Source organism: Onychomys torridus, chromosome 1, assembly GCF_903995425.1.
Source record: "Onychomys torridus chromosome 1, mOncTor1.1, whole genome shotgun sequence".
NCBI classification, from domain to species: Eukaryota; Metazoa; Chordata; class Mammalia; order Rodentia; family Cricetidae; genus Onychomys; species Onychomys torridus.
The window spans coordinates 66,476,252-66,500,601 of record NC_050443.1 but is presented as its reverse complement, the minus strand read 5'-3'; the positions used below and the strand labels follow the sequence as shown (position 1 = coordinate 66,500,601).

Genomic DNA, 24,350 nt, shown 5'->3' with positions numbered 1-24,350 from the left:
AAGGAGAGTTAGAGTTTATCAAGAAGATAATTTAACATAGACGTGTAGAAAGAGAAGCTATTAGGGAAAGAAAAGTGTGCACGCATGTGCATAAATGTTGGCTCTTCAGGATGAAGTCACTCCCATCCTTCAAACAAGGTTTGTTGTGGTTAATAGGGATCATTCAGCAAGTATAAGGAGCCCATAACACTTTTCTAAATACAGGCTGTGCTATTTGGCACATTATCTTTGTTTTTCTCTCTATGTAGCCCCTGTCAGTAAAGTTTCAAAGAGCAAGCGTCACTTAAAAGAGGCTGGGTTTTCTTTTTAGGAGGCAGACATTTCCTTAGCCTAACTACAATTGGTTGCATAAGCCAGAATGATCTGGGGGAGGAGAAAGTCTTGGCAACACTTCTCTTTCCCAGGGTACTAGGAGGAGGAAATTTTGGCCAGCAGAGGCGCTGCTGTGGGACCACAGGAGATTTGAAGGGCGAAGAAGAGCAGAGTTGCTTGAGATGTGGAACCCGCTGCAGGACAGTGACTCTGTGGTGGGCTCTGGACGCCGCCAGCGCTGGCTCTGCGTCGGAACACTGGTGCTGGCTTTCTCCGGAATCTTCATCATTGGCTTCGTCTTTGGTAGGGTGCATTTGTGGTGCAGACCACAGAACCCCAACTCGGCGACCCCCCTTTTTTCTTCCCTTCTTCACTCTGCAGCTGCTTCTGCACCAGAGGCGATCCTGTCCTGGGTCCCCCTGGAATGTCGTGATTTGGGTGGGGGAAGGCGGGAGCAAACCCTGTTAGTTAAGCGGTGATTTGCTGGCGTCAGTGAGGGATTGAGTTTTGAATAAACTGCTTTTTAGGACTGAGCTGGACAGATAAAGTCAGATTTAAAAAACGAAAACAAAAACAAAACAAAACAAAACAAAACAAAAACGGAACTAGAGTTAGGTTTGAGGTACTGAAACCCTGCAAGACGCCACCACACTTCTCAGAAAAGATCCCAGTGGCTGCCTATCCAGATCAATCAGCAAGCTTGCCATTGAGTGGCTCTTGACTGCTTGGGGTTTCATCTAGCTCAGACCTGGGGCAGATTCTGGGGTAGCACCGCGTTCAGTACATCTCTGTCAAAGGAGTCTCTTTCTGTTCACTTTTTTCCTTGGACGTAACAGAGGCACCTTCTGGGGAATGTTAATTACGGTCAGCACTTTCTGAACACATTCTCAGCAGGAGGTCTTAGTGCAGATTATGCCCAACTGTGAGAAAACATGAGCAGCACAGGCTAGCACACTTACGAATTCGGGAATTCTATCACTAATTCTCACTGCGGAAAAGTTACTGAGTCTCTTTCAGGCTTAGTTTCCCTATCTTTAATGATGAAGCTAATATGAGTAACTTACAGATAATAGAATATGAAATAGCACGCGGAACTTTCCTGGTGCAGTGTTCAGGTCTTCTTCCTAACTGACTTTAACACACAAGCCAGTCTAAGATGTCATCCAAGTCGGCCTTCTTTGCTTTCAATTCTGAGTCACCTCTCCGGGATTTGTAAAAACAGGCTATAGACCAGTTGGGTAGCCTTTGTCCATAGCCTCCAATCTTAACTAACAGTAACCACCTATGGTTGTTGTGGGGCTTCAGTGAGGTATTTTCTCAGAAAGACGACTTAAATTGAGTTTCCATTATTTCAGTTTAAAAGTGAGAAACAAGGCTTGGAAAGGCTAGCATGGGATTCAAAAAGGCTGCATATTCTAATGGCAATTTATTGTTTCTACTTTGTTGTTCTCACTGTGATCCTTGGTTTCAGGGCTCAGTGACTCATTTTGTTAGTGTCTTAGTGTTCTGTCTCCTCCACAGGACTCTATCTTCTTCCTGTATATTTTTTTCAGACTTTGGTTCTAATCTGTCATCATCAGGGTGTTCTTCTCTAATCTCACAGTCATCTCTGGCTTCCCTTAGTTTTATATACAGAAGGGATAATATATTCCTTTTTGTCCAAATGTGTCTCAATGTGCATATTTATGTGCTTCTGTATTTGTGCCTCTGTGATCAAAAATGGGAAAAGTTCCATAAAGGTTGGCTGGGTAGCCTTCTGTATTCCCAGGCTAGGTACTCTGTAAACCTGCAATGATGCCCTATCCTTTCAGATTAAAATAAACTCATGCAGCCAGGGACTAAGGAACTGGTTACAAACTGTCTGTGGTTTTCTGTGCATTGGATTTCTTACAGAGTTATTGGGTACATTATAGTTCATTGTAGGCTTCTAAACTTCAATTTCTCAAGCCTGTTTCACTTGGAAACAAAAATATCAGTACATTTTGTTGTAGTTTCAAATTCAAAGCAGACTAAAAGTCCAAGTTTTCTTTAATGCTTTAAGATAATTGATATACTTGACATATAGTCATAGTTAAAATTCTCTTTTTGATTATCTGTGTATGTTTTAATCTGTGGCAATGTCCATGTGTGAGATGTGAGAACAAGTGCCCATAGAATTCAGGAGAGGACGTTACTTTCCCTGAAGCTTAAGTTACAGATAACTGAACTGCCAGATGTTGGTGCTGGCAATCAAACTTGGGTCCATTGCAAGGACAGTACATACTCCTAACTGCTGAGCAATCTCTCTAGTCACTGTACTCATAATTAATTCATTATAATCATTTGTTAAATGCTTATTCTAGCTTACAAAGAAGCAAGCAATTATTGGCAAGAGAGGCTAATGTAGAAAATGATACATTTTCAAATCATTTTATCTCCAATAGTTGAAACAATAATACCAAATTGAATTTCCTTATTAAACTTTTCTGAGAAGTAACAGCAATGCACATAATTGAAATTTGGTTAAAATATGTTGTACTTGTTTTGCAATTAAAAAAAAAATACTGATATGCTCTTTTCTCCATAGAAGCAAGCAGGGATAGAAAACAAAGTCCCAGCTAATACAAAAGATAAATAACTGTGTCTTACATAAAAACAAGATCCAGCCATAAGTTCATATCTCACTTATATCTTTGCTTGTATTTTTCAGGGTGGTTTATAAAATCTTCCAGTGAATCAACTAATATTGTTCAACATCCTAGCATGAAGAAGGCATTTTTGCATGAACTGAAGGCTGAGAACATCAAAACATTTTTATAGTAAGCTTATGCTTAAAAGTCAATATGGGCAGTATATTGCAAAAACATTGTTCTGTACAGATGTTTTGATACAACATGATATATACAAAAATAGGCTTTTCACGATGTTTTACTTATTGAGGATCTTGTATTACTTTCCACACAGGAAAGATTACAGCTTCACCTTTAACTTCATGTCATTAGAAAGCTTTCAAAGTGGGAGTTAGCAAACACTGAATGTACAAAGACCAGACTTTGCAAACCAGCAAATATCTGTTACAACTACTTAATTTTGCTCCTGCAACATGAAAGAAGCTATGGGAAGTATGAGGAAACTACATGTGCCAGTTCTGATAAAATTATACTCATGAGCAATAAAATTTGATTCTCATGTGTTGATGTATTGCAAAATTCCATCATTTTTACTCACATACTTAAAATGTAAAGCTATTCTTTGCCTGTGCACTGTACAAAAAAACAGATCATGGCCAGATATGAACGGCAGAACTTACTTTGCTGACTCATCCTTTAAAGAAAGATAGTATGTTTTAATCAAGAAAAGGTTGACTTTAAAATCACACAGAAATTAGTTCAAACTCCATCTGGGCTCATTGACAGGAAAGTAACTGAGTAAATAATGAAGCATCCTAAGCCTTTATTCTCATATCTGTGGGATGAGGGTAAAGATACTGCTGTGATAAGGATAAAATTGCAAAGCAGCATTTTTCAAAATTTAAAGACAAATTCTATTCTTACTGAAGTAGTTTAAAGCAAAAGAAATAAATGAGTAAATTTTAAAAGTATTGTGCCATGCACATTCTAGGCAAGAGCTCTGCCATTGAGCATATACAAGGCCCTGTGTTTGATTCTCAATGAAGAAACTAAAAGTTAAAAGTTGTCACAAAGTTAAATTTATAATTAGTTAAAAATAAAATATGTGAATGTATATAGATTTAGTGTATGGAAACATTTATAATGCTTTATAGTTTTCAACAAATCAATATAGTATGTATCAAAAGTATGTGGAATTCCTCTAGTGATTGAAGGATTTTCTAATGAATACAAAGTAATTTGATATAAAAGACTATTAAATATTAATGTATGGATTGAGTTTGTATCTGTATGCATATACATATATACCTATATCAATTACAATGGAGATAAAAGCTATGAAAACCATTGCTTCCCCAGTTTCAGAAAGGCCATTTTGAATGAGAGGCTTTGGGCTTAAACTTCTTTATGAAAAAAAAAAATCTTTGCATCTTGTATTCACTCCACTATATTTGCATTATAGGCATGACAAAAGTAGTTTTGTCTTGGTGCTTATTGGAGATAAAGACAAACTAACCTTTAATATTTAAACATTTTCAATGTTTCTTCACCAGTAATTTCACAAGGACACCACACTTGGCAGGAACAGAACACAATTTTGAGCTTGCAAAGCAAATTCATGCCCAGTGGAAAGAATTTGGCCTGGATTCGGTTGAGTTGTCCCATTATGATGTGCTGTTATCCTACCCAAATAAGACTCATCCCAACTACATCTCAATAATTGATGAAGACGGAAATGAGGTAAAAAAAAAAAAGAATACAAGAAACACTCCACCTCAATCTTGTATCATCTCTACATATTTATCAAATTCATTATTATTGACATTTGTGATTTGCTTTTAAAATCTCATTATCAATGTCCGTTCATTTCTTAGAGTGTTTGAATGTAGTGTGATTTGGGGAATACTTTTTAAAATGAATGCTTCATTAGAGTTACTTTCTATTTTTTAGTATTATACACCAATTTCAAATGCAATATATGGTTAAGATTCTGACCAGCTAAACAGACTTTCATGAGTTTAAAGCATAAAGACATTGCAAAGATTTAGAGTTTGCCAGGATATTTAGAGAACCAGTGTGGGTCTGAGCTAGCAAGAATGTATTGGTTTAAAATATTCTATTTCTACCTGGTCTTAACTAAAAGCTCTAGCTGCACTGAATGATGATTTCTCAAATGACTCTGTACATAGGCTTTTGCTAAGACCTTGTCTTGGACCTTTGGAAGGGAATACAGTTTGGAGGCATAATGTATCTACAGGAAAGAATTTATAATCATGTTTTTAAGTCAGGGTGTATATTTGCCAAACAGATTATAATACAGTTAGTTGAAGTTGGTCTGATGAATATCTATGTTCAATATGAAAACAATAAAGTATAACTAAAACATTTATTGCTATCAATACATTTTCCACAGCAGACCTAATATATCTAGTACAATCTACATAGCTTCAGATAGTCATCTTGTAACTGAAATTCCTGTTATAAATAGCATTTTTCAAGCTATTTACAAATTAAAATGTTGTCATATTTGACCTTTTCAAATTGTTATTTAACTTCTCTTACTAACAATGTATCAGTCTTTTCTTGTAATGAGCATATATAAGTATACACATACATATATTATAATCACTGATACGATACAATTCTAACTTTAATCACATAGTTCTAGAGTGCACCATGCTTCTTGCTTGTTCCCCTTTTCAGGGCAATTACTATTCAAACTATGAGATGATTCTTTTAACACTTATTTTCCATAAGTAGCATGCTTGCATTGCTTTTATTTCAGTCATGCAGTGTCTGTTGAGGTTGTGCTCATTCAGGCCCATGCTTATCCTTCTGGCCTAACACCAATGTTCAAGTACTATTACCCATTTCTTAAAATTATAAAAAAATATGAAATAGAAGAAACCTCCTGGGTAAACTGGGGGCAGGGGTGGGATAGAACGAATGGGAACATGAGGGATTTGGTTGGGCAGGTTGGGGTCAGGATAGAGTGAGGGAAGTAAAGAAAGAGATGCCTTGATGCCCCTCCACCCCCAGAGTGAGGGAAGTAAAAAAAGAGATGCCTTGATGCCCTCTCCTGGGGGGTGGGGTGGGGTTAGGGAGAAACCTGGTCCCATAGAAATTCTCAGCAATCTACAAAGACAGGCTTAGCTAAGTCTCTTAGCAATAGTGGAGAGAGAACCTGAACTGGCCAACTTCTGTAATCAGATTGGTGACTACCCTAATTGTCATCAGGGAGCCTTCATTCAGTAACTGATGGAAGCAGATGCAGAAATCCACAGCTAAGCACTGGGCCAAGCTCTGAAAGTCCAGTTGAAGAAAGGGTGGAGGTATTATATGAGCAAAGGAGGGGGGACGGTCAAGATTATGATGGGGAAACCCACAGAAATAGCTGACCTGAACTCCTGGAAGCTCAAGGACTCTGGGCCCATAGCAAAGTAGCCTACATGGGACCAACCTAGGTCCTCTGCATGTTGTAGGTGACAGTTGTTTAGCTTGGTCTGTTTGTGGGGCTCCTAGCAGTGGGATCAGGAACTGTTCCTGGCATTTAAGCTGGCTTTTGAAAACCTATTCCCCATGTTGGGTTACCTTGACCAGCCTTGATGCAGGGGCAGGAGCATGGTAGTGCCTCAACATGATGTGTTTTGTTGACTCCCATGGGAGGCCTGCCCCTTTCTGAATGGAGATGGAGAAGTGGATGGTGGTAGGGATAGAGGGAAGGCAGGAGAGGAGAGGACCAGAGGAGAGGAGGGAGGGGAAGAGTGATCAGGATGTAAAATAAATGAGAAAATTTAATTAATAAATTTTTTGAAAAGTTATATATTCAAAAACTATATTATTCTTTAATATTTCAAGCTCAGTGAAAACTAGTTTGTGTTGACACATTTATTGTGTGGAAGAACTAAAACAGCTAGTATAATTTTAATTGCCATAATACTGCTATATTTTAAAATATGTATTCTCTATATCAATTTTCATTTTTTAAGTCACATTTTTATTTAGTTTTGATAGTGTCTGTCTCTGACCTAATCTCAGCATTAGGGAACCTAAGTAAGGAAGAAAATCACAAGATTCAAGGCTAGGGTGGGCTACCTTATGAATTCTAGGCCAGCTTGGATTACATATTGAAACTTTTTGTCTCAAAATAAATAATAATATTGCAGAAGTGTGGTATAATAAGAATATTACATCTTACTGTTGATATATTTATGGGCTGGTTAACAGATTTTTTTCATTGACACAGCACTACAATGAGATACAAACTTAAAATAATGAAATAAAAAGAAGATGCATCTTTCCACGTTGTCTAAATCCCAAGTTTTTCGCCTCCATTATTCTTCACATATTCCCACATCTTAAAATTTGTATAATATCTGAAGACATATCTAATATTGATTTTGCTATTTTGTCCTTATTGATTTTGTCAGAGGTATGTCATTTTTGCTAATGTATCCCAATACTAAACTTTGTCTTTAGCAGTGTTTTGTAACTTAACTTCATGGTTTATTGATTGTACCCTTACTTTAGGTTTCTTTTATTGCTGTCTTTGTATTGACTTTGCTATTCCTTGTAGCATCTTCTGAAAAATGCTCAATTTACTGATATCCAGTCTTTAATAAATTGTGAGGTGAGGCAGTCTCTCATAACTGCGTCAACTAATTCTCACAAGTTTGGATAAGAGATATTTCAGTAATGACTGATGTCAAATTTTTCTTCTTAAATTATTTTCTTATTTGTTTGTTCATTCTTTAAGACATCATCTTGCTAGCCCAAGCTAGCCTAGAATTTGCAATCCACTTGCTGGGATTGCAGATATACATTACTATGAGTGTTTAGAATTTTTATGTCTGTTCTCATTGTCAGGTTTAATATGGTTTCAAACACACACACACACACACACACACACACACACACACACACACACACACACACACACACACACACACACACACACACATTTTGATTAGGTAATATGGTTTATAGGTAAAGAATTGTGTTGATTGTTTTTTGCCCACTTGACACAAATAGAAACATATCTGGAAGCGGGAATGTTAATTGAGAAAATGTTTCCATAGGATTGGCCTGCATACAAGTCGCTGAGGTACTGTCTTAATTAGTGATTGATGTGATAGGGCCCACCTCACTGTGGGAATGCCATCCCTGGGCTGGTGGACCTAGTTTTATTAGAAAGCAGGCTGAGAAAGTCATGAGGAATAAGTCATTAAATAGAGTTCTTCCTCCTCGGCTTCTGCTTCAGAACCTTCTTTGAGGTTCCTGCCTTGAGTTCCAGCCCCGACTTCAGTGATGGACTGTAAACCAAGAGAAATTTTTTTCTTACCAAGTTGCTTTTGGCATAGTGTTTTATCACAGCAATAAACATCCAACTAAGATTTCCATTAGAAATTAGTATGTGTCAATTTGCATAAGTGTTCTGTTTCTTTGGCAAAAATGCATACTTGTTAGTTTAGGGACTTCATCTTTCATATTGATTTAGTAGTTTGTGTCAATATTTGGGTGAAATCTCTCCTTAATACTACTTCTTTCTGTCTTTATTAATCATGTGAAGATTAATATGATAGCTAAGTACTAAAATGAACATTGAAATTATACTCTGATAGACAGGGCATACATCTATTGTAAAACAGACAAAACTTAGTGGACATCCTTAATCTCATATAATACTTTATCAATTTTAGCATATTGTTTCAAATTTAGTTCTTTTGCAGCATTTCTGTCATTCCTCTTTAAGAACTTTGTAGGTGCCCTGAACCTCCACTTGTTGTCCCTATAATCTCTTAATATATTTTGTTTTTAATTTTTATACCAAGATAAATTATGCTTATAGGTCTGCCTCCCAAACTTATTAATTTCTATAGCTTGCTAGCTTTGCCTCTTTTAAGTTTTGTCTCTGTTTTTTGATACTTTCTGGTGTGTAGCCCAGGTTAGCCTTGAGTTTTCACTCTGCCTGCCTGGGTATCCTCACACTGAGATTTCAGGTATGTGTCTCTGTGTGAGGACACGTTGCATGTTCTTTTAAAGACATTTCTCATGAAAATTTCAAACTAACATCATCTATAGAATAAGTACTAGACATGTAGTTTATTCTCTGTTCTCTTATGTCTACGACTTCCCAAAGGACTTTTTGTGTGTTCAGTGATTTTTATTTGGGTTCTGAGTTCTTCCTTATGACTTCTTTTAGGACTTTTAAATGTCTAAATTAAAGGATAATGACATTTGGACAATTTCTCCTGGGACTCAGGCAGCACCATCAACTGGACACTACTCTAAAATAAGTTCCTCACCTAGAAGTATTTTCTACTATCTAAGTAGTGAGTGGGAAAACATAGATCCTTTGAGGCCTTGAACCATGACTTTCTGTGGAACCAACATATATCTAATTAATCCATAACTCGAAAATATATTGTTCATTGGAGCCCAACTTATGCAGGATTATCCTGTAAGACTCTATTTCCTGAAGCATAGTCAGGACTGTATTAATGTCTATGCTCTCTTTATAGGCCCTTATACTTTGATAAGAGCAACAGAGACAAAAATGAACTGTTCTATTCTAGTCAGCTTTCATTACTTGTATTAATTAACTTATTAAAGCTTATTTTATTTTGGCATTTCCAGTCTATAATCAAAGGGTTCCATTACTTTGGACCTCTAATGAGGCAGTGGCCAATGGTGAAGGGAGTGGTAGCATAAACTACTAATGTCACAACAAGAAAGAAAAGAATGAGGCAGATGCTAGGATGTAGCAAAGCCTTTAGGGTCATACCTTCACTGAGAGATCACCCACAAGGCCCTATCTCATGGAGTCTGCACTTCCTCCTGATAATGCCAGCCTGGCAACCAATCCTTTAACATGCAGACATTGAGGGATATTCAGTATCCAAACCTATAAAGCAGATTTTAGTGTTACCTCTCAGAATTCCTGTTTGACATCTGTTTTTATTTGTTTGCTATTTTGGGAGGTTCTTAATAGTCCTTGCTTTTCTGATTTAATTTAGATGAACAGATAAATATTTTGTTTAGGGTTTTTTATTCCTTTTTTCCTGCATATTTTTTGTTTTTTATTTTTATATAATTTTTTATTTAAAAAGATTTTCTTTCTTTTTATATACCAACCCGTTCCCTCTCCCCGCTCTTCTCCTGCTTCCCCCACTACCCCCATCTCACCACCATCTCCTCCTTATAGAGAGTAAGGTTCCCCTTGGGTAGTCAACAAGGCTGTTATACCATGTTGGTGATAGATCTAGCCTCTCCCTCCTGTATCAAAGCTGAATAAGGCACTGCACCATAGGGAATGGGGTTTAAAAAGCCAGTTTGTGTACCCGGGGTAAGTCCTGGTCCCATTTTCAGGAGACCCACAAGCACATCAAGCCATGCAACTTTCACCCACATTCAGAGGGCCTAGTTTGGTCCCATGCAGGCTCCCCAGCTGCCAGTCCAGAGTCCATGAGCTCCCATTAGCTTGGGTCAGCTATTTCTGTGGTTTTTCCCATCATGAATCTGACCCTCCTTGTTCTTATAATCCTTCCTCCCTCTCTTCAACCGAACTCCAGGATCTTGGCCAAGTTCTTGTTTGTGGGTCTCTGCATTTGCTTCCTTCAGTCACTGGATATAGGTTCTATGATGACAGTTAGGGTAGACACCAATCTGAGTGCAGTAAAGAGGAGGTCACTAAAAAGGACACACATGGATCACCCCAGGAAGGGGAAAGGTTAAGATCTCCTGGTCAAACTGAGAGGGAGGAATAGAAGGGGAGGGGTGAGAGGTGGGAACATGAGGGCCCCAGATGGCCGAGTTTGGGAGGAGATAGGGAGGGAGAGCAATGAAAGAGATATCTTGACAGAGTGTACCATTAAGGGAACGGGGAGAGATAAGAAGGTAGGAAAAATGCCAGGAACTCACAAGGTTGTCCCCAGCTAAGATTCATAGCAATGGTGAAGAGGGTTCTTGAACTAGCAGTCCCCTTTACTCAGAGTGGTGTCTGTCCTAAGCGTTTTTTCTTCTTTCAAGTACAATTTTTTTTTTTTAGTGGATCTGAGTACTATTGAGGGTACATCTCTCAACTATGTGACCTTTTTGTTAAAGTAAATTTGATATTTAAATTGTTCCAGCATTATAATAATGACCACCTTTACTATGCAAGGGTATAGTTCTATTTGAGGATTTACAAAGATGCCTGTGGACATTTTCTCCTTAAATGGAAGCTGGTGCTTGTGGGCTCTTCTAAGACCCCTAATAGGTAGAGTCTCTTCTCTCCTACTATGGAGCACCTGTGTATAACCAGTGCGATTACTGACCCAAGAAATGGATGCATTTTTCTTGCTTGCTTGTGATAAACGTTAACTGATTTACTCTTGATTATCTCATTTGTTTCTCTAGATTTTCAACACGTCATTATCTGAACCACCACCCCCTGGATATGAGAACATCTCAGATGTAGTGCCACCTTTCAGTGCCTTCTCTCCACCAGGGATGCCAGAGGTAACAATGTAGCACAGCACAATACAAATGATGAGCAGAAGTCCTATTTCCTTATTCAGTTAGGCAATAATTAAACTGTAATAAAAAGGGGTTTCTATATAACTCAAATTTATTTCTTTTCCCCACTTAACAAAGTAGGCTACCTTAATAAGAAAAAGAAATATTAATGTTTTGCTGTTGTTGTTATTCAAGGTGCTTTTAACAATAAAATTTGCTGAAATTAGATTGCAAACATGTATTTTTGACTTTTGAGATATACATACTTCTGCGTAATCAAAACCCTATTGATGTATATAGTGTTGCCATTAGTTCAGAAAATTCCCTTAAGCTTCTTCTCAATTTCACATACCATAGAGGCAATCCTTGCTCTGGTGTGTGTGTGTGTGTGTGTGTGTGTGTGTGTGTGTGTGTGTGTATGTGTGTGTGTGTATGTGTGTATGTGTGCATGCCTGCATGTGCTTCTTCATTACTATGCCAAAATTAAAATGCATAAGATAAGCAACTGAAAAGATGGAGGATTTATTTTGATTTGTAGTTTCAGAGGTCTGGGCCCATGGTTGCTTGTCTCTTTTGCTCAAGGCCCATGGTAAGGTAGGGCATCATAGTAAAAAGACATGTTTCAGTAGAGCCATCATGATGAATGGTAAACAGAAGACAGGAAAAAGAAGAGCCTCAGGATATATACATTTCGCAGGGTCCTAGGGACCAATTTCCTCCAATCAGGTCCACCTTCCAGCTCCCTCACCTCCCACTTGTCCATTCTATTGTGAACCCATCTGTGGCTTATTCCATTCTTTTCTGTTTTAAAGCAAAAAACCCTGGATTTGGCTGAGCCAAATGCCAAGTTCTCTAAAAGATTGAAGGTACTCAAACTTGGTCTGCTGGGGAGACTGGGGAGCTGTGCCTCTACCATGCACCACTGACTCCTGGACCAGCCCAGCAGCCCTCAGCACCAACACAACACCAACTAGTTAGGTGAGGACAGAGAGAGCAGGAAAGAGTCCTCTCTGATCCAACTGAAGTATCTCAGCTAAAAGGAAAAAAATGTCTGATTTCTGTTTCAGTCTCTCTTTTTGTTCCGCAGTGTTCCCAGATTTTATTTCTCATTTTTAGTCTTTATTTTTTAATCCCTTTCTTTTCTCTTGCTCTTTCTTGAGTAATTTCTCTTTAAAAATCTGGCTGTCTTGTTCTTTTTCCATTCCTCTTGTTTCCTTTTATATTTCAGTTCTTTGTTATTGTATTTCCTTTATTATATTTTAATCTCTTAATGCGTTCTGTCTTTACCTTTTCTCCTTTCTATGGTCATCAGTGCACTGGCATGCCTACTGTGAATTGCATTTTTTTTACTGTATTCCTACATATGATTTGATTTGATGGTGTGGCTATGGCTTGTTAAGTGGTACTGGGGATTGAGTCCTCAAGAGGAGGCTGCTGACCCTTGCTTTATAAGTGGAAGAGGGACTGGAGAGATTACTCAGTAGTTAAGAACACTGGCTGCTCTTCCAGAGGACCTGGGTTCAATTCTCAGCACCCACACGTGGTTCACAAATGTCTGAAACTCCAGTACGAAGTTTTTCAAAGGCCTCTTCTTTCTTCCTCACACACCAGGCACACACACATGGTACACAGACATAAGTTCAGACAAATCTTCTGCTGTGGATATCATTCTGTGTAAATAAAGTTCTGATTGGCCAGTGGCCAGGCAGGAAGTATAGGTGGGACAAGAGAGAAGAGAATTCTGGGAAGTAGAAGGTTGGGGAGAGACACTGCCAGCCGCTGCCATGAAAAGCAACATATAAAGACACTGGTAAGCCACAAGCCATGTGACAAAGTATAGACTAACAAAAATGGGTTAATTTAAGATAGAAGAAGTAGATAACAAGAAGCCTGCCACAGCCATACTGTTTCTAAACAATGTAAGTTTCTGTATGCTTTCTTGGTTGGGTCTGACCGACTGTGGGACTGGTGGGTAAGAGAGATTTGTCCTGACTGGGCCAGGCAGGAAAATCTCTAACTACAATCTTCCATACACATTGCAACAAACAATACAATACAATAAAATTAAGTTTTTAAGTGGAAGAGGACACTGAGATTGTCAGTTGTAATGACCAGCTGTAGTTATTCATATGATAGTCAGCTGTGTGACAGTTATCCGTGATGCTTATTTTGGTCAGCATAAGTGGTCAGCTGTAGTGGTCACTGTAATGGTAAACATAGTGGTCACTATTTTGTTCTGCTGTAATAGTCAGTTATATTAGTCAGCTGAAGTTGTCAGTATTGTGTTTAGTGGTCAGCTGTAATAGTCACTATTGATGTCAGTAGTAGTGGTCAATTTGATGGTCAGTCATAGTATGCAACTGAATGGTGAATTGCTATGGTCACTGTGGTGATGAGCCACAGTGGTCATTACTATAGTCTGCTATAGTGGTATCTGTCAGAGTCACTATGGAGGCAGCTGTAGGGTGTAGGGTCATATAGAATGGTAGCTCTTGTCAGTTGGTCATTGTGGTGGTCAGTTGTAGTTTTTGTTGTAAAGGACAGTCATGGTAGTCAGTTGTCATCAATATTATGGTTGGCCTTAGTGGTCAGCCATGGTGGTCAGTATGATAGTCACATGTGGTAGTCACTGTGATGATCAGCCATAGTGTCACTGTGGTGGTTAGTTTGGATTATTGGCTACAGTAGTCAGTTGAGGTGGTCACTGTTGTGCACAATTGCATTAGTCAGCTGTAATGGTCATTATGGAGATAAGTTTTAGTGGTCACTCTGATGGTCTTAGTTGTGGTCATGTGAATAAGAATGGCCTCTATAAGCTCATGTATGTGAATTTGTAGTCATCAAGGAATGGGACTACTTGAGAAGGATTAGGAGTTGTGACCTAGTTATAGGAAGTGTGTCAGTTGGGGTGGGCTTTGTGGTTTTCAAAAGCCCAAGGTTGAACCAGTGTCTCTCTTTTCCTGTTTCCTGCAGACCAGGATGTAGAACTTGCTACTTCTTTTCTAGCACTATGTCTGCCTGTGTGCTACCATGCTCCCTGCCATGATAATGGACTAAACCTCTGATACTGTAAGCAAGCAGAGATTAAATACTTTCTTTTATAAGTTGCTTTGGTCATGGTATCCCTTCAGAGCAATAGAAGATTGATTAAGACAGTGGTCATTGAGGTAGTCAATTGTAGTGTTCACTGTCATGGACACCATAGTGGTCACTATGGTAATCACTGTAGTGATTTGTTTTACTGTTCTCTAGTCCAACATAAGGTCACTATGGTGGACAGTTGTAGTGCTTATTGAGATGGTAATTCATAATGGTCACTCTGGTGGTCATTGGTATGGCCAGTTGTCACGTTCATTGTGATGGTCAGACATATTGACCACTGGGGTGGTCTCAGTGGTGATCAGTTGTATTATCCAGAGTGATGGAAAGCCATAGTGGTCAATATTATGATCATCTGTGATGGTCAGTTCTGGTGGTTACTTTGGTGGTCAGCTGGGCTGGTCAGTTACAGTGGTCACTAGTGGTCAGGCATAGTGGACTCTGAGATAGATAGTTGTACTGGTCAGTCTTAATGATTACTGTGACAATCATCTATGGTGCTTACTGTGGTCAGCTGTAATGGTAACCTGTAATTGTTACTATTCTGATCAGTTGTAGTGGTCACTGATAGTCAGCCACAGTGTTCAATGTGGCGATCTGTTGTCTTGGTACCTGTGGTAGTCACGTACAGTGTTCATTGTGGTAGTCAGCCCTCATGTGCTCCCTGCAAGTAGCTATCCATTCTTTTGATGTCAAACACATAGTTTGTTCCTAACTCCACCTTTTTTACCTCAATATCATACTATCTTTGAGTATTTCTTTGTGTACAGTAAACAAAGAGATTGCTATGTTGTAGCAAATAAGGAATTTTCCAAGATACAGCCTGTAGATGTTTATACACCTATTTATAATGTGTGTCTCTCTTCCCTCAAATTTTCATTAAACATTCAAAATTATATAACTATAATTTTGTTTTTAATTTTCTTTAATTGAACTTTCTCTTGATTATCAATAAGGTTGTTCATTCCTAGACATACATATTCAGCACTCAATCTGATTTTCAGTTTGCAAATGGCTAACTATAGTCCTTTTTCTTTTCTGGTGAATTTCCAACATTTTTCCTATTTAGTTTTATCAGTTTCTTTTAAGTATTTTAAGTATTACATACAACCATAACACTTTTAGATATCACAAGTATCTTCTTCTAGGCTTATCATTATTGGTTCTTTTTGCCTGTATTTCCCTTTGTAATAAAAACATTCCAAATTTTGATTTTTACCTATTATTTCTTCATTTTTTACTTTAAACATTGAAAAATTGTCTTCATTATTTACAATATTTCTCTACAAAGCGATGTATATGACAAGCAAGATGTATAACACAAAATACTAACTAATAAAACTTCATTTCAAAGATATGATTAATTTGCCATATCAGAGTCAAATATATGGATAAATACCATGAGATAATAACACTTATGGCAATGAAATGTAGTTTAAAATTATTAGGAAACCATAAAATACACTTAAAGAAATCTTAGAGGGTTAGTTTAGTGTGTCCCAGTGAAGAGCACTGTAAATGTATTGTGCAGTAAAAGACTGTATGTCAAAACAGATTATACTTCTAAACAGGGATATAGCATATTATTAAGAGAAAATTATAGCCATACCCAGATAGCTTGTAGTTCTATTGAGTAACTTGTTGATAAAATCCACTAAAGTTTAATTATTTTATTTAAAATTCTAAAAGATTTTTATTCATAAGAAAGTACCACAACCTAGGCCTGGTGAACAAGGCTTGTAACCCCAGAACTCAGAAGAGTGAAGCAAGAGGTTGGCTATGAGTTTGAGACCAGTCTGAACTACATAGTTTTTTTTTCTCTCTCAAAAGAAATCACAAATCTTATTATTTTTCTTTCCTGCAAACATGATTAAATTCTTCCACAATATTAACTATGATGCAGAAGGTTTCACTATCTATGCTATCACTATTTACATTCAAATAGAAGGCACATGTGATGACTGTTGTGATTTCCTGGGTGATCTGTAACCCAGCCAGTAGAGCATTACTTCTCTACTAATTATATAGGTCTCTTATGTATATGCAATACATTTCTCCACCATTAGTTCTTGAATCCATGTGATCTGAATCATGTGGAACATATAATACTGGCTCATGCATTAGGCTATCTGGAATTTGCAATTTCACAACATCTATAAACATACTGTAGTATTTCTCAGGTTTTAATATGTGTCAGAAATTAAGGGTTTACAAAGCACAGATTCTGTTTTCTGAGTTTCAGCATGTCTGTGGAAGTATCCAAGAGCTCATGTGTGCTTCTCACAGGGTCTTCTGTAAGGCTGAACTCCAGGACCAATCTTTGAGGACCACTGCTTTTCTCACCCAAATTTCTATAATGATAAGGACAGAAAAAATAGAAGCTTGAAGGAATCGGGGAAAATTCCAAGCCCAGGGCCAGATTATATTCACAATCATAGAACAACAGCACAATGTAAGTCATACAAGAAGGCCATTGTCTAGCACAAAGTGGTTTTTCAACTGAGAATATCACTTGCCTAGAGAGTGTATCTATTGGTTACTTTTGTTTGCAAAATTTTAAATCATGCTTTTCCAAACCCATTCTCCAGAATAGTTTGTCTTATGATGATTGCCAGTTTATCAAAAGATAGCTGTCATTTTTTAATATTTAAGGGGAGGATCTCCCCCAAATTGTTTCTCCCAAGTGGGAACTTACTGATAAAATCAAGAAATGTGAACAGACCAATTTAACTTCTCTCTCTCTCTCTCTCTCTCTCTCTCTCTCTCTCTCTCTCTCTCTCTCTCCCCATTTCAGTCTCCTTTCTTCTCTCTTTCTTTATCTATTTGCTCTTGGATGAAAATGCTAGTTAGTCCTGCCCATAAATGCACAGTTGTGGGGCTATCTTCTGGAGCATAGGGAAACCTGCCAGTGGCCGCTTGTTCATGAGAGGATGATTCTCCCTCTTTTAGCAGCTAACAACTACCAATAGTTTCTAAGTAAGGGGTGGGGCCTCACCCATCTATACAGGAATTTTGGCTCCTTGATCTCCTGCTGGTAACTATGGGGAGTCTGAGTTCCTGAATGCAACAGCCAGTGTGTCCAGGAGACAGTATTTCACAGTATGTATTTCCATACTTAGCTCTTACATTCTTTCGAAGAGCCTTCCCTGCATTTGAAGCAGAACATTCACTGAAGAACAGTCTAGGCAGTGTATTTTAGGGCCAGCCCATCACAAAGGTTTCTAAGTTGATGCTTAAGGAAAAAAAAAAGAAAAGAAATTGGCAAAATTGTGAAAGTGCAGAAATATACACTCATATGTAGATTTGGGGCTTTGGTCATAATTAATATCTTTGTGGTCTTGTTCACTGAGCCTAGAACTGGCACATTATGATTAGATATTATACCATGATGCTACATTCTCAGATTGTGTTCATATATTTTTTAAATGGAAGAAGTTAAGTAGTAAATAAGCATGAGTATTTATACACCTTCAGCTATAAATGAACAGCTGTGTCCTCGCTTCTGAAATGTTATTTATAGTATGTTGGAAATTATATTTCTTGCAGTTACTTGGTGTCATAGAGGTATGATGAGCATTTTTTTTAGATTCCTGAGCAAAATAAATGGATATGTGCATTACTTTTCAGAATATGTCTATGTATAGATTAGAGGAAAAACAATTCAGAAAATGACTTTACAAATGACAATGTTGAGACTTAGGAATGACAATATGCTTGCATGATCACACAAATGACTGGAAATAAACCCGTAAAATGCCAGTTTTTGGTCTCTGTTGTTTGTGAAGACCCACTATGTTCCTATTTGATTGTACAGTCTAAAATGAAAAAAGCTTTCTTTCATCAAGGGCTTGTCAACCTATGGTGACCGGACTTTTTCAGATTTCATGTAGCAACTTGAATACTGATATAATTCTTTAGGGTATTTCTACATTTTATATCTACCCAATAAAAGATAGGTAAAAGAAAATTTATTATTTAACTCATATGTCTCTTAACCTGTTTAATTAGATTTTTAATTTAAGCTAACTTATCCTTTTTTCTTTTTGATACTCATCTGTCCTGACCCTCCTGGGGACTTTTGCTTTATCTGTATCTGTTTCCATAACAGATGGCTCTCATCAGTAATACCTCCATTTGCATGTTTTCTACTAAATTGTTCTTGATCTCAACAGGGGGATCTAGTGTATGTTAACTATGCACGAACTGAAGACTTCTTTAAACTGGAACGGGACATGAAGATTAATTGTTCTGGAAAGATTGTGATTGCCAGATATGGGAAAGTGTTCAGAGGAAATAAGGTAAGGAAATGATGTCCTTGCAGGAAAGCAGATGAACTGGAGGTTATCATGTTAAGCTAAAAAAGACAAATATTGCAATTTTGTCTCATGAGTGGAATCTAGAGTCAAGAAAGCAAAATCAATAAATGCACATGAAAATAGGAGGGTAGGGCCTATTTGTTAGTAAGAAGAAGAGAAACAGGAAAGATGATGGGAGAAAGAAGAGGGTAATAGAAAATTACAGGATAGTAATGAAAGCACGTGATGTTCATGTGTGAATTTGCTCTAATGAATCCACTGTTTTCTATGATACACATGCTGATTGCATTTTTAATATTTACCCTGATCTAAAATGTTGCATATATTTTACACATATTGAACAACTTCCTTAAAATTTTTCTGAGATTATTATTCTCTTGACTCTATAAACTCTCACCTTACAAGGAAGACACCTAATATATTTGTGTTCTTGTGTTCTTGAAATTCTGACCTTCTTGGCAAGAGCAAATGCAGCAGATTTTTCTGTACCTGCAAATTTCCCCAACCTAAAACAAAGCACAAAAATCCTCACACTGAATTTCCTACTAATTTCTATTAACTTTATTTTAAATATTACTTCCAAAGACTTACTAAAATAAATTTAATGTGGACCATTATTATAGATAGTGAAAAAAAGCCAAGATATTCCCCTTCTGACATAGATTTAATAGGAATTTGGCTTGGGAATTCTTCTTGCTTATTATGCTTCTAGAATAAAACCAGAGGGAGCAGCAAATCCTTGCTCCCACTGTGATGGAAATGTTCCAGGTCTGCCACTCTTAAAACCTATCACCTTTGAGATTTTGAAGTAGCATCCAGGACTAGTGTCACATAGCCATAACCCCTTGAGAGGGTGAGGCAGGAGAATTACAAGTTCAAAGCCTTCCTGGTCTACAGAATAGATTCAAGTTCAGCCTTGGAAACCCAGTGAGAACTGATCTTTAAAATAGAAGATAAAATTTAGCTATTCATTTAACGTTATCTTGGCATCTGACATTAGTCTGGAGCAACATAACCTAACCTGAGAAAAGAAACACTATGTCTTCCAGGTTAAAAATGCTCAACTGGCAGGTGCGAAAGGAGTCATTCTGTACTCAGATCCTGCTGACTACTTTGTTCCTGGGGTGAAGTCTTATCCAGATGGCTGGAACCTCCCTGGAGGTGGTGTCCAGCGTGGGAATGTTTTAAATCTTAATGGTGCAGGTGACCCCCTCACACCAGGTTACCCAGCCAATGGTGAGTGATCTGACCTCAAACATCATAAGAAACTGACCATTTCAAATGAAATTGTAGAGGATTTCTTTGGCAAAATGACTAAGGGTATATTTTTTTTATGCTTTTTTAATCATAGAAATAAAAAAGTTTCAAATTCTGAAAATCATTGGATCATGTTCCTTATACCATATTTGAAGGCTTGGACCTGATAAGTTTGGAATTCAGACTCTTTCAGATATTAAAATGTAACATGGTTCATGTATAATATAATGGAAGGGAGATAGAATACAACAAGACTGTATTTAAAATAATTCTTCAGCAAAGTGTGTGATTATCAGCAATGAACATGAGTTAAACAGGAATATAAGTATTTTCATGCCTGTTCTAGTCTGGTTTTTTTTTTTTTTTTCATGTGTTTTTTTCTTCTCACTATGAATTTTGGCCAGCTTGTCTTTTCTTGTTTAGGAAATTCACACAAAACTTATAATTCTCACGAGTACAGTTTTTACTTTTCTAATAATGAGCAGAAGAGCAAAATGTCTTATAAAGAGTTTAGATAATGCACTAAGGATAAAATAGCTTTTGCTGCTTTGTCAAGATAAATGATAAGTATTAAGTCATATTTCTTAAATGGCAGCTTCTGCATGACTTATCAACCTTACATGCAACAGGGTATTATGATCTCTTACTTGGAGGAAAATGAAATGATACAAGCAGTCTGCCCACAATCACCACATCACTAACCAGGGTATTGGAATTCAAAGTCCCAGTGGGGCCTCAGAGTCCACATTCTTCTCCTTTGCTGAAATGCTGCTTGGTCAAACATTAATTTAACAGATAAATTGTTTTGGATGCATTCAACTATCAGATGATGTTTTCAAAATCTGTGTTCATTTAGTTCGCATAGTTTGGGACAGAGAGAATTCTCATAATTTAGGAAAAAGGAGTTTGTCAAAGTACCCATGACACATTTATTTTTCATCTCTGCTTCATCAAATCACATATTTATCTAAGGCTTATGTGTTTGGAGGATTTGAAAACCTTCCTTAAAACACAGAGCGCTGACATAGCTGTTTTCATTCTTTAAAACCACATTATATTATGTGGCCCCAAAGTAGTCATGTTGGTGGTTCAAGCCATTGTGAGGCTCCCCATGCTCCCAGTTCATGACCCCACGTCCATTTTCATATGAGAAGTATTAATTGGGCTCAGTGGGATTTTAATAAAATACATTAAATAGGGAGAGTGAAGTGTGTGGAAGTTCATGGGGAGTTGGAGGGAGCAGGGATGAACACGATCAAGATAAATTGTATACATGTATGAAATTTTCAAAATTTATAAAAAAAGAAAACAGCCTCAAATACTAAACAGAACACTGATCATATAAATAGAATGAAAACACACAAATCTGTCTTGTATGACTTTTATTTACACTTACCTTTCCATTTCCACATTAAAAAAAAAAAAAAAACAAACCTCTTCCAACTCACATTCTTTCTATTAAGTTAAAATTGTAAGAATAAAATTTAAAGTAATTGGAACTTCTGTTCATGATTTGAACATTTAAAATGATTGAATTTTAGAGGGAAGGCATGTAATCCCTAAAGATAACATTTGTTACTTTGTATGTCTTATGCATTTTTATAATTTTTAAATTTTACATTTTAATTTTTCTTTCATTGAAAATATATTTTTTCATACAATATATTCTGATATTCTTTCATCTTCCCCAATTCTTTTGAGATCTTTACCACCTTCCCTACCATCTGAACAAACAAGCTTTCAATCTCTCATTAGGAAACAATTAGGTATCCAAATAATAACAGAACAAAATAATATGAAATAAAAACAAATAAATCTGATTAGAACAAAAACAAATAGAAGAAAAAGAACAAAAGAAAAATAACAAGAAACACGTATAGATGCAGAGACACAAATGTTTGTCACACAGGAATCCCATAAAAGACAAAAACTGGAAGCAATAAAATACAAGCAACAGGCTGGTAGTGTAAAAATATATCTCCTGAAAAAAGATTATGAGACCAAGAGCCGAAAGAGATGCCATTGAGTTTGTTCTCTGTTGAGTTTGTTCTCTGTTGGCCATTTACTATGAGGCATTAAGCCTATCCTTGAGAGTGCTTTGTATTTCCAGTGAAATTCACTTGGAGAAAACTAATTTTTTGTTGTGTTTGGTTATCCATTGGAGATAAAGTCTGGTTTAGAGATGGGAGCTTTTGCCTACTTCTCCTTTCAGCCCTAAAACCTCATCTGTCACAGACTTGGGAAGGCCCTGTGTATGCTGCCAGTCTCTGTGAGTTTATATGTGGATCATCTTCTGTTTTGAACACCTTGTTGTAGTTCCTGGTCAGGGAACCAGAGAGAGATTTGTCCTGACTGTGGGCCAGGCAGGAAAACTCTAACTACAAATGGCACCCAATGTGTTGGCAAAAGTTTCTACCTAAAACCTGACAAAAAAGATTCTAAAACAGAGCTTAAAAACAGCTTCCTAGTTGTCTCTCTGAAGTTAGCAGCAGCCTGCCGGTTTGAGCTACTATGGTGGGTTCCTGGCGTGTGCATCTGACCTGCAGTGTGGCGGGAATGAGGAGTCTAAAAGCAGTACTTTATTCTGCTGCATAGTGGATTTAGCCTTTGCTAGTTTAAAAAAGAAAAAAGAAAAAAGAAAAAAGGTTTCTGGGCTATGCGCTGCTTTGATAGAACTGCTTCTGATAGTTGATGGTACACATGGCTCCAGACCCAGAGCTGGCTGTAAACTATACCACTGCCATGTTGGGAAGCTGAGGTGGGCAGAGCCAGCAGCCACAGAGGCAATTCACTCTTACAAAGATGGATATTACACAGAGAATCTGGTTTGTGTTGTCTTTGGGATTTTTAACTGCAGAAAAATATTTGATCGTAAAAGCTGTTGAGTTAAACAAATATGGAAATTTTAAAGGCACCTTGATTTCAAAATTTAGATATAAGGATATGTTGCTTTGGAAAAGAGTCTCTGCTTTTGTTTTCACAGAAAGCCAGAGGCTATGGATTTGTTCCAGATTAAGATACATCAGGTTTGATCAGCCAAGACCACCTGAAAGGTCTCCGATGACACCATGGCCCAGATGATCTGACATCTAGAATGGCTTCAAGGCAACTGGCTCAGAGGTTTACCCTCACGGACTACTCCATAATTCTAAAATTTTCTTTGTGTTCCCATAAGATACAGCGCCCCCCTCCAGCAGGAAGTAGTAAGAGAAACTACGCCCAAATTCCCAGCTGGCTTTGGAGATGGAATTGGCTCACTCCTTCTGTAAACCAAGACATATTGCTAAAAGGAAAGGTTAAGAGATTCTTGTGTCCCAAATCAGAAGAGCCCTCTGGTGTGGGACAGAGAAAAACCACTATTTTATTTAAAACAGGTTGATTATCAATGCAATCTTTTTCTAAAGATGAAAAGGGGATATGATATAGATATAATAGGATAAAAGGGTAGATTAAGGAACTTACTTCTAAAGAGCAACAACTTTTTTAGAATGTTTTACATTGGTATAGACTTTAGTCTATTGATACAAACTTAAAGTTAATTTTGTTATACTGTGTGCATATTTCTACTCATGTTTAAGGTATTATGTTTATATAGCTCATTTTAAATTGTAATGGATAATTAAAAATAGATTGATAGTCATCTATGATAATCATACTCAGAGCCATGTTAGTTAAGTCTTCTAGGTATACATAGAGATATTTCAGATAGATAGGTAATCTTCAAATACTTCAAAGACCTACAGAATATGGCATTTAAAATATTTTTAAAATTTAGACTTTCTGGACAGTGAGACATGTCTACTCCTGGCAGCACCGATTTACTTCAGAGAGGAGGATGGGCATTGAAGACACTTCATATGGAGTTTATCTTTTCACCTTGGCAAAAATAGCCATTTGGGCAAGAAACTGTTCTTGCCTGGACTGCTCGATCAACTGGACATGCAGGACCAATAGAAAGGTGACCACTAAACTTTGCTTGACAAAATGGTCCTTCAGGTTCCTGCTTCACAGAGGAAACTGCCAGACATTCTACAGGACACTAAGAGAAGTGACCAAGAGACTCTAGCTCTGTGGGCTGAAGACAAATGCCCCAACTTTACAAAGGAACATTAGGTGACTGTCCAGGCTGCCAGCTGTCTCTGTCTACTCTTGCAAGACTCCTGAAAAATGCTTACATCCTTCTTCCGTTTCTCAGGTAATATTATATCCTTCTGAGGTCTTTGATGTGGTTGAAGGCTAGATAGTTATAATTTCCTCAGTT

At 37.3% G+C, this 24,350-nt stretch overlaps 1 protein-coding gene across 3 annotated transcripts in view; it reads left to right on the top strand.

Moving 5' to 3' along the window:
* The first annotated feature begins 407 nt into the window (after window positions 1-407).
* The window catches only part of Folh1b (folate hydrolase 1B), a 59,846-nt gene continuing 35,903 nt past the window's right edge, over window positions 408-24,350 (top strand). Inside the window, exons 1-6 of one of the 3 annotated variants that reach the window (XM_036186051.1) lie at window positions 408-615; window positions 3,002-3,110; window positions 4,475-4,661; window positions 11,319-11,420; window positions 18,689-18,814; window positions 19,882-20,068. In XM_036186051.1, the coding sequence (XP_036041944.1) occupies window positions 495-615; window positions 3,002-3,110; window positions 4,475-4,661; window positions 11,319-11,420; window positions 18,689-18,814; window positions 19,882-20,068 (832 nt within the window). In that variant the 5' untranslated portion in view covers window positions 408-494. Of the gene's footprint in view, window positions 616-3,001; window positions 3,111-4,474; window positions 4,662-11,318; window positions 11,421-16,809; window positions 16,969-18,688; window positions 18,815-19,881; window positions 20,069-24,261; window positions 24,285-24,350 lie in introns of those variants that run through there. The other 2 variants (XM_036186060.1, XM_036186068.1) reach the window with 2 other exon arrangements.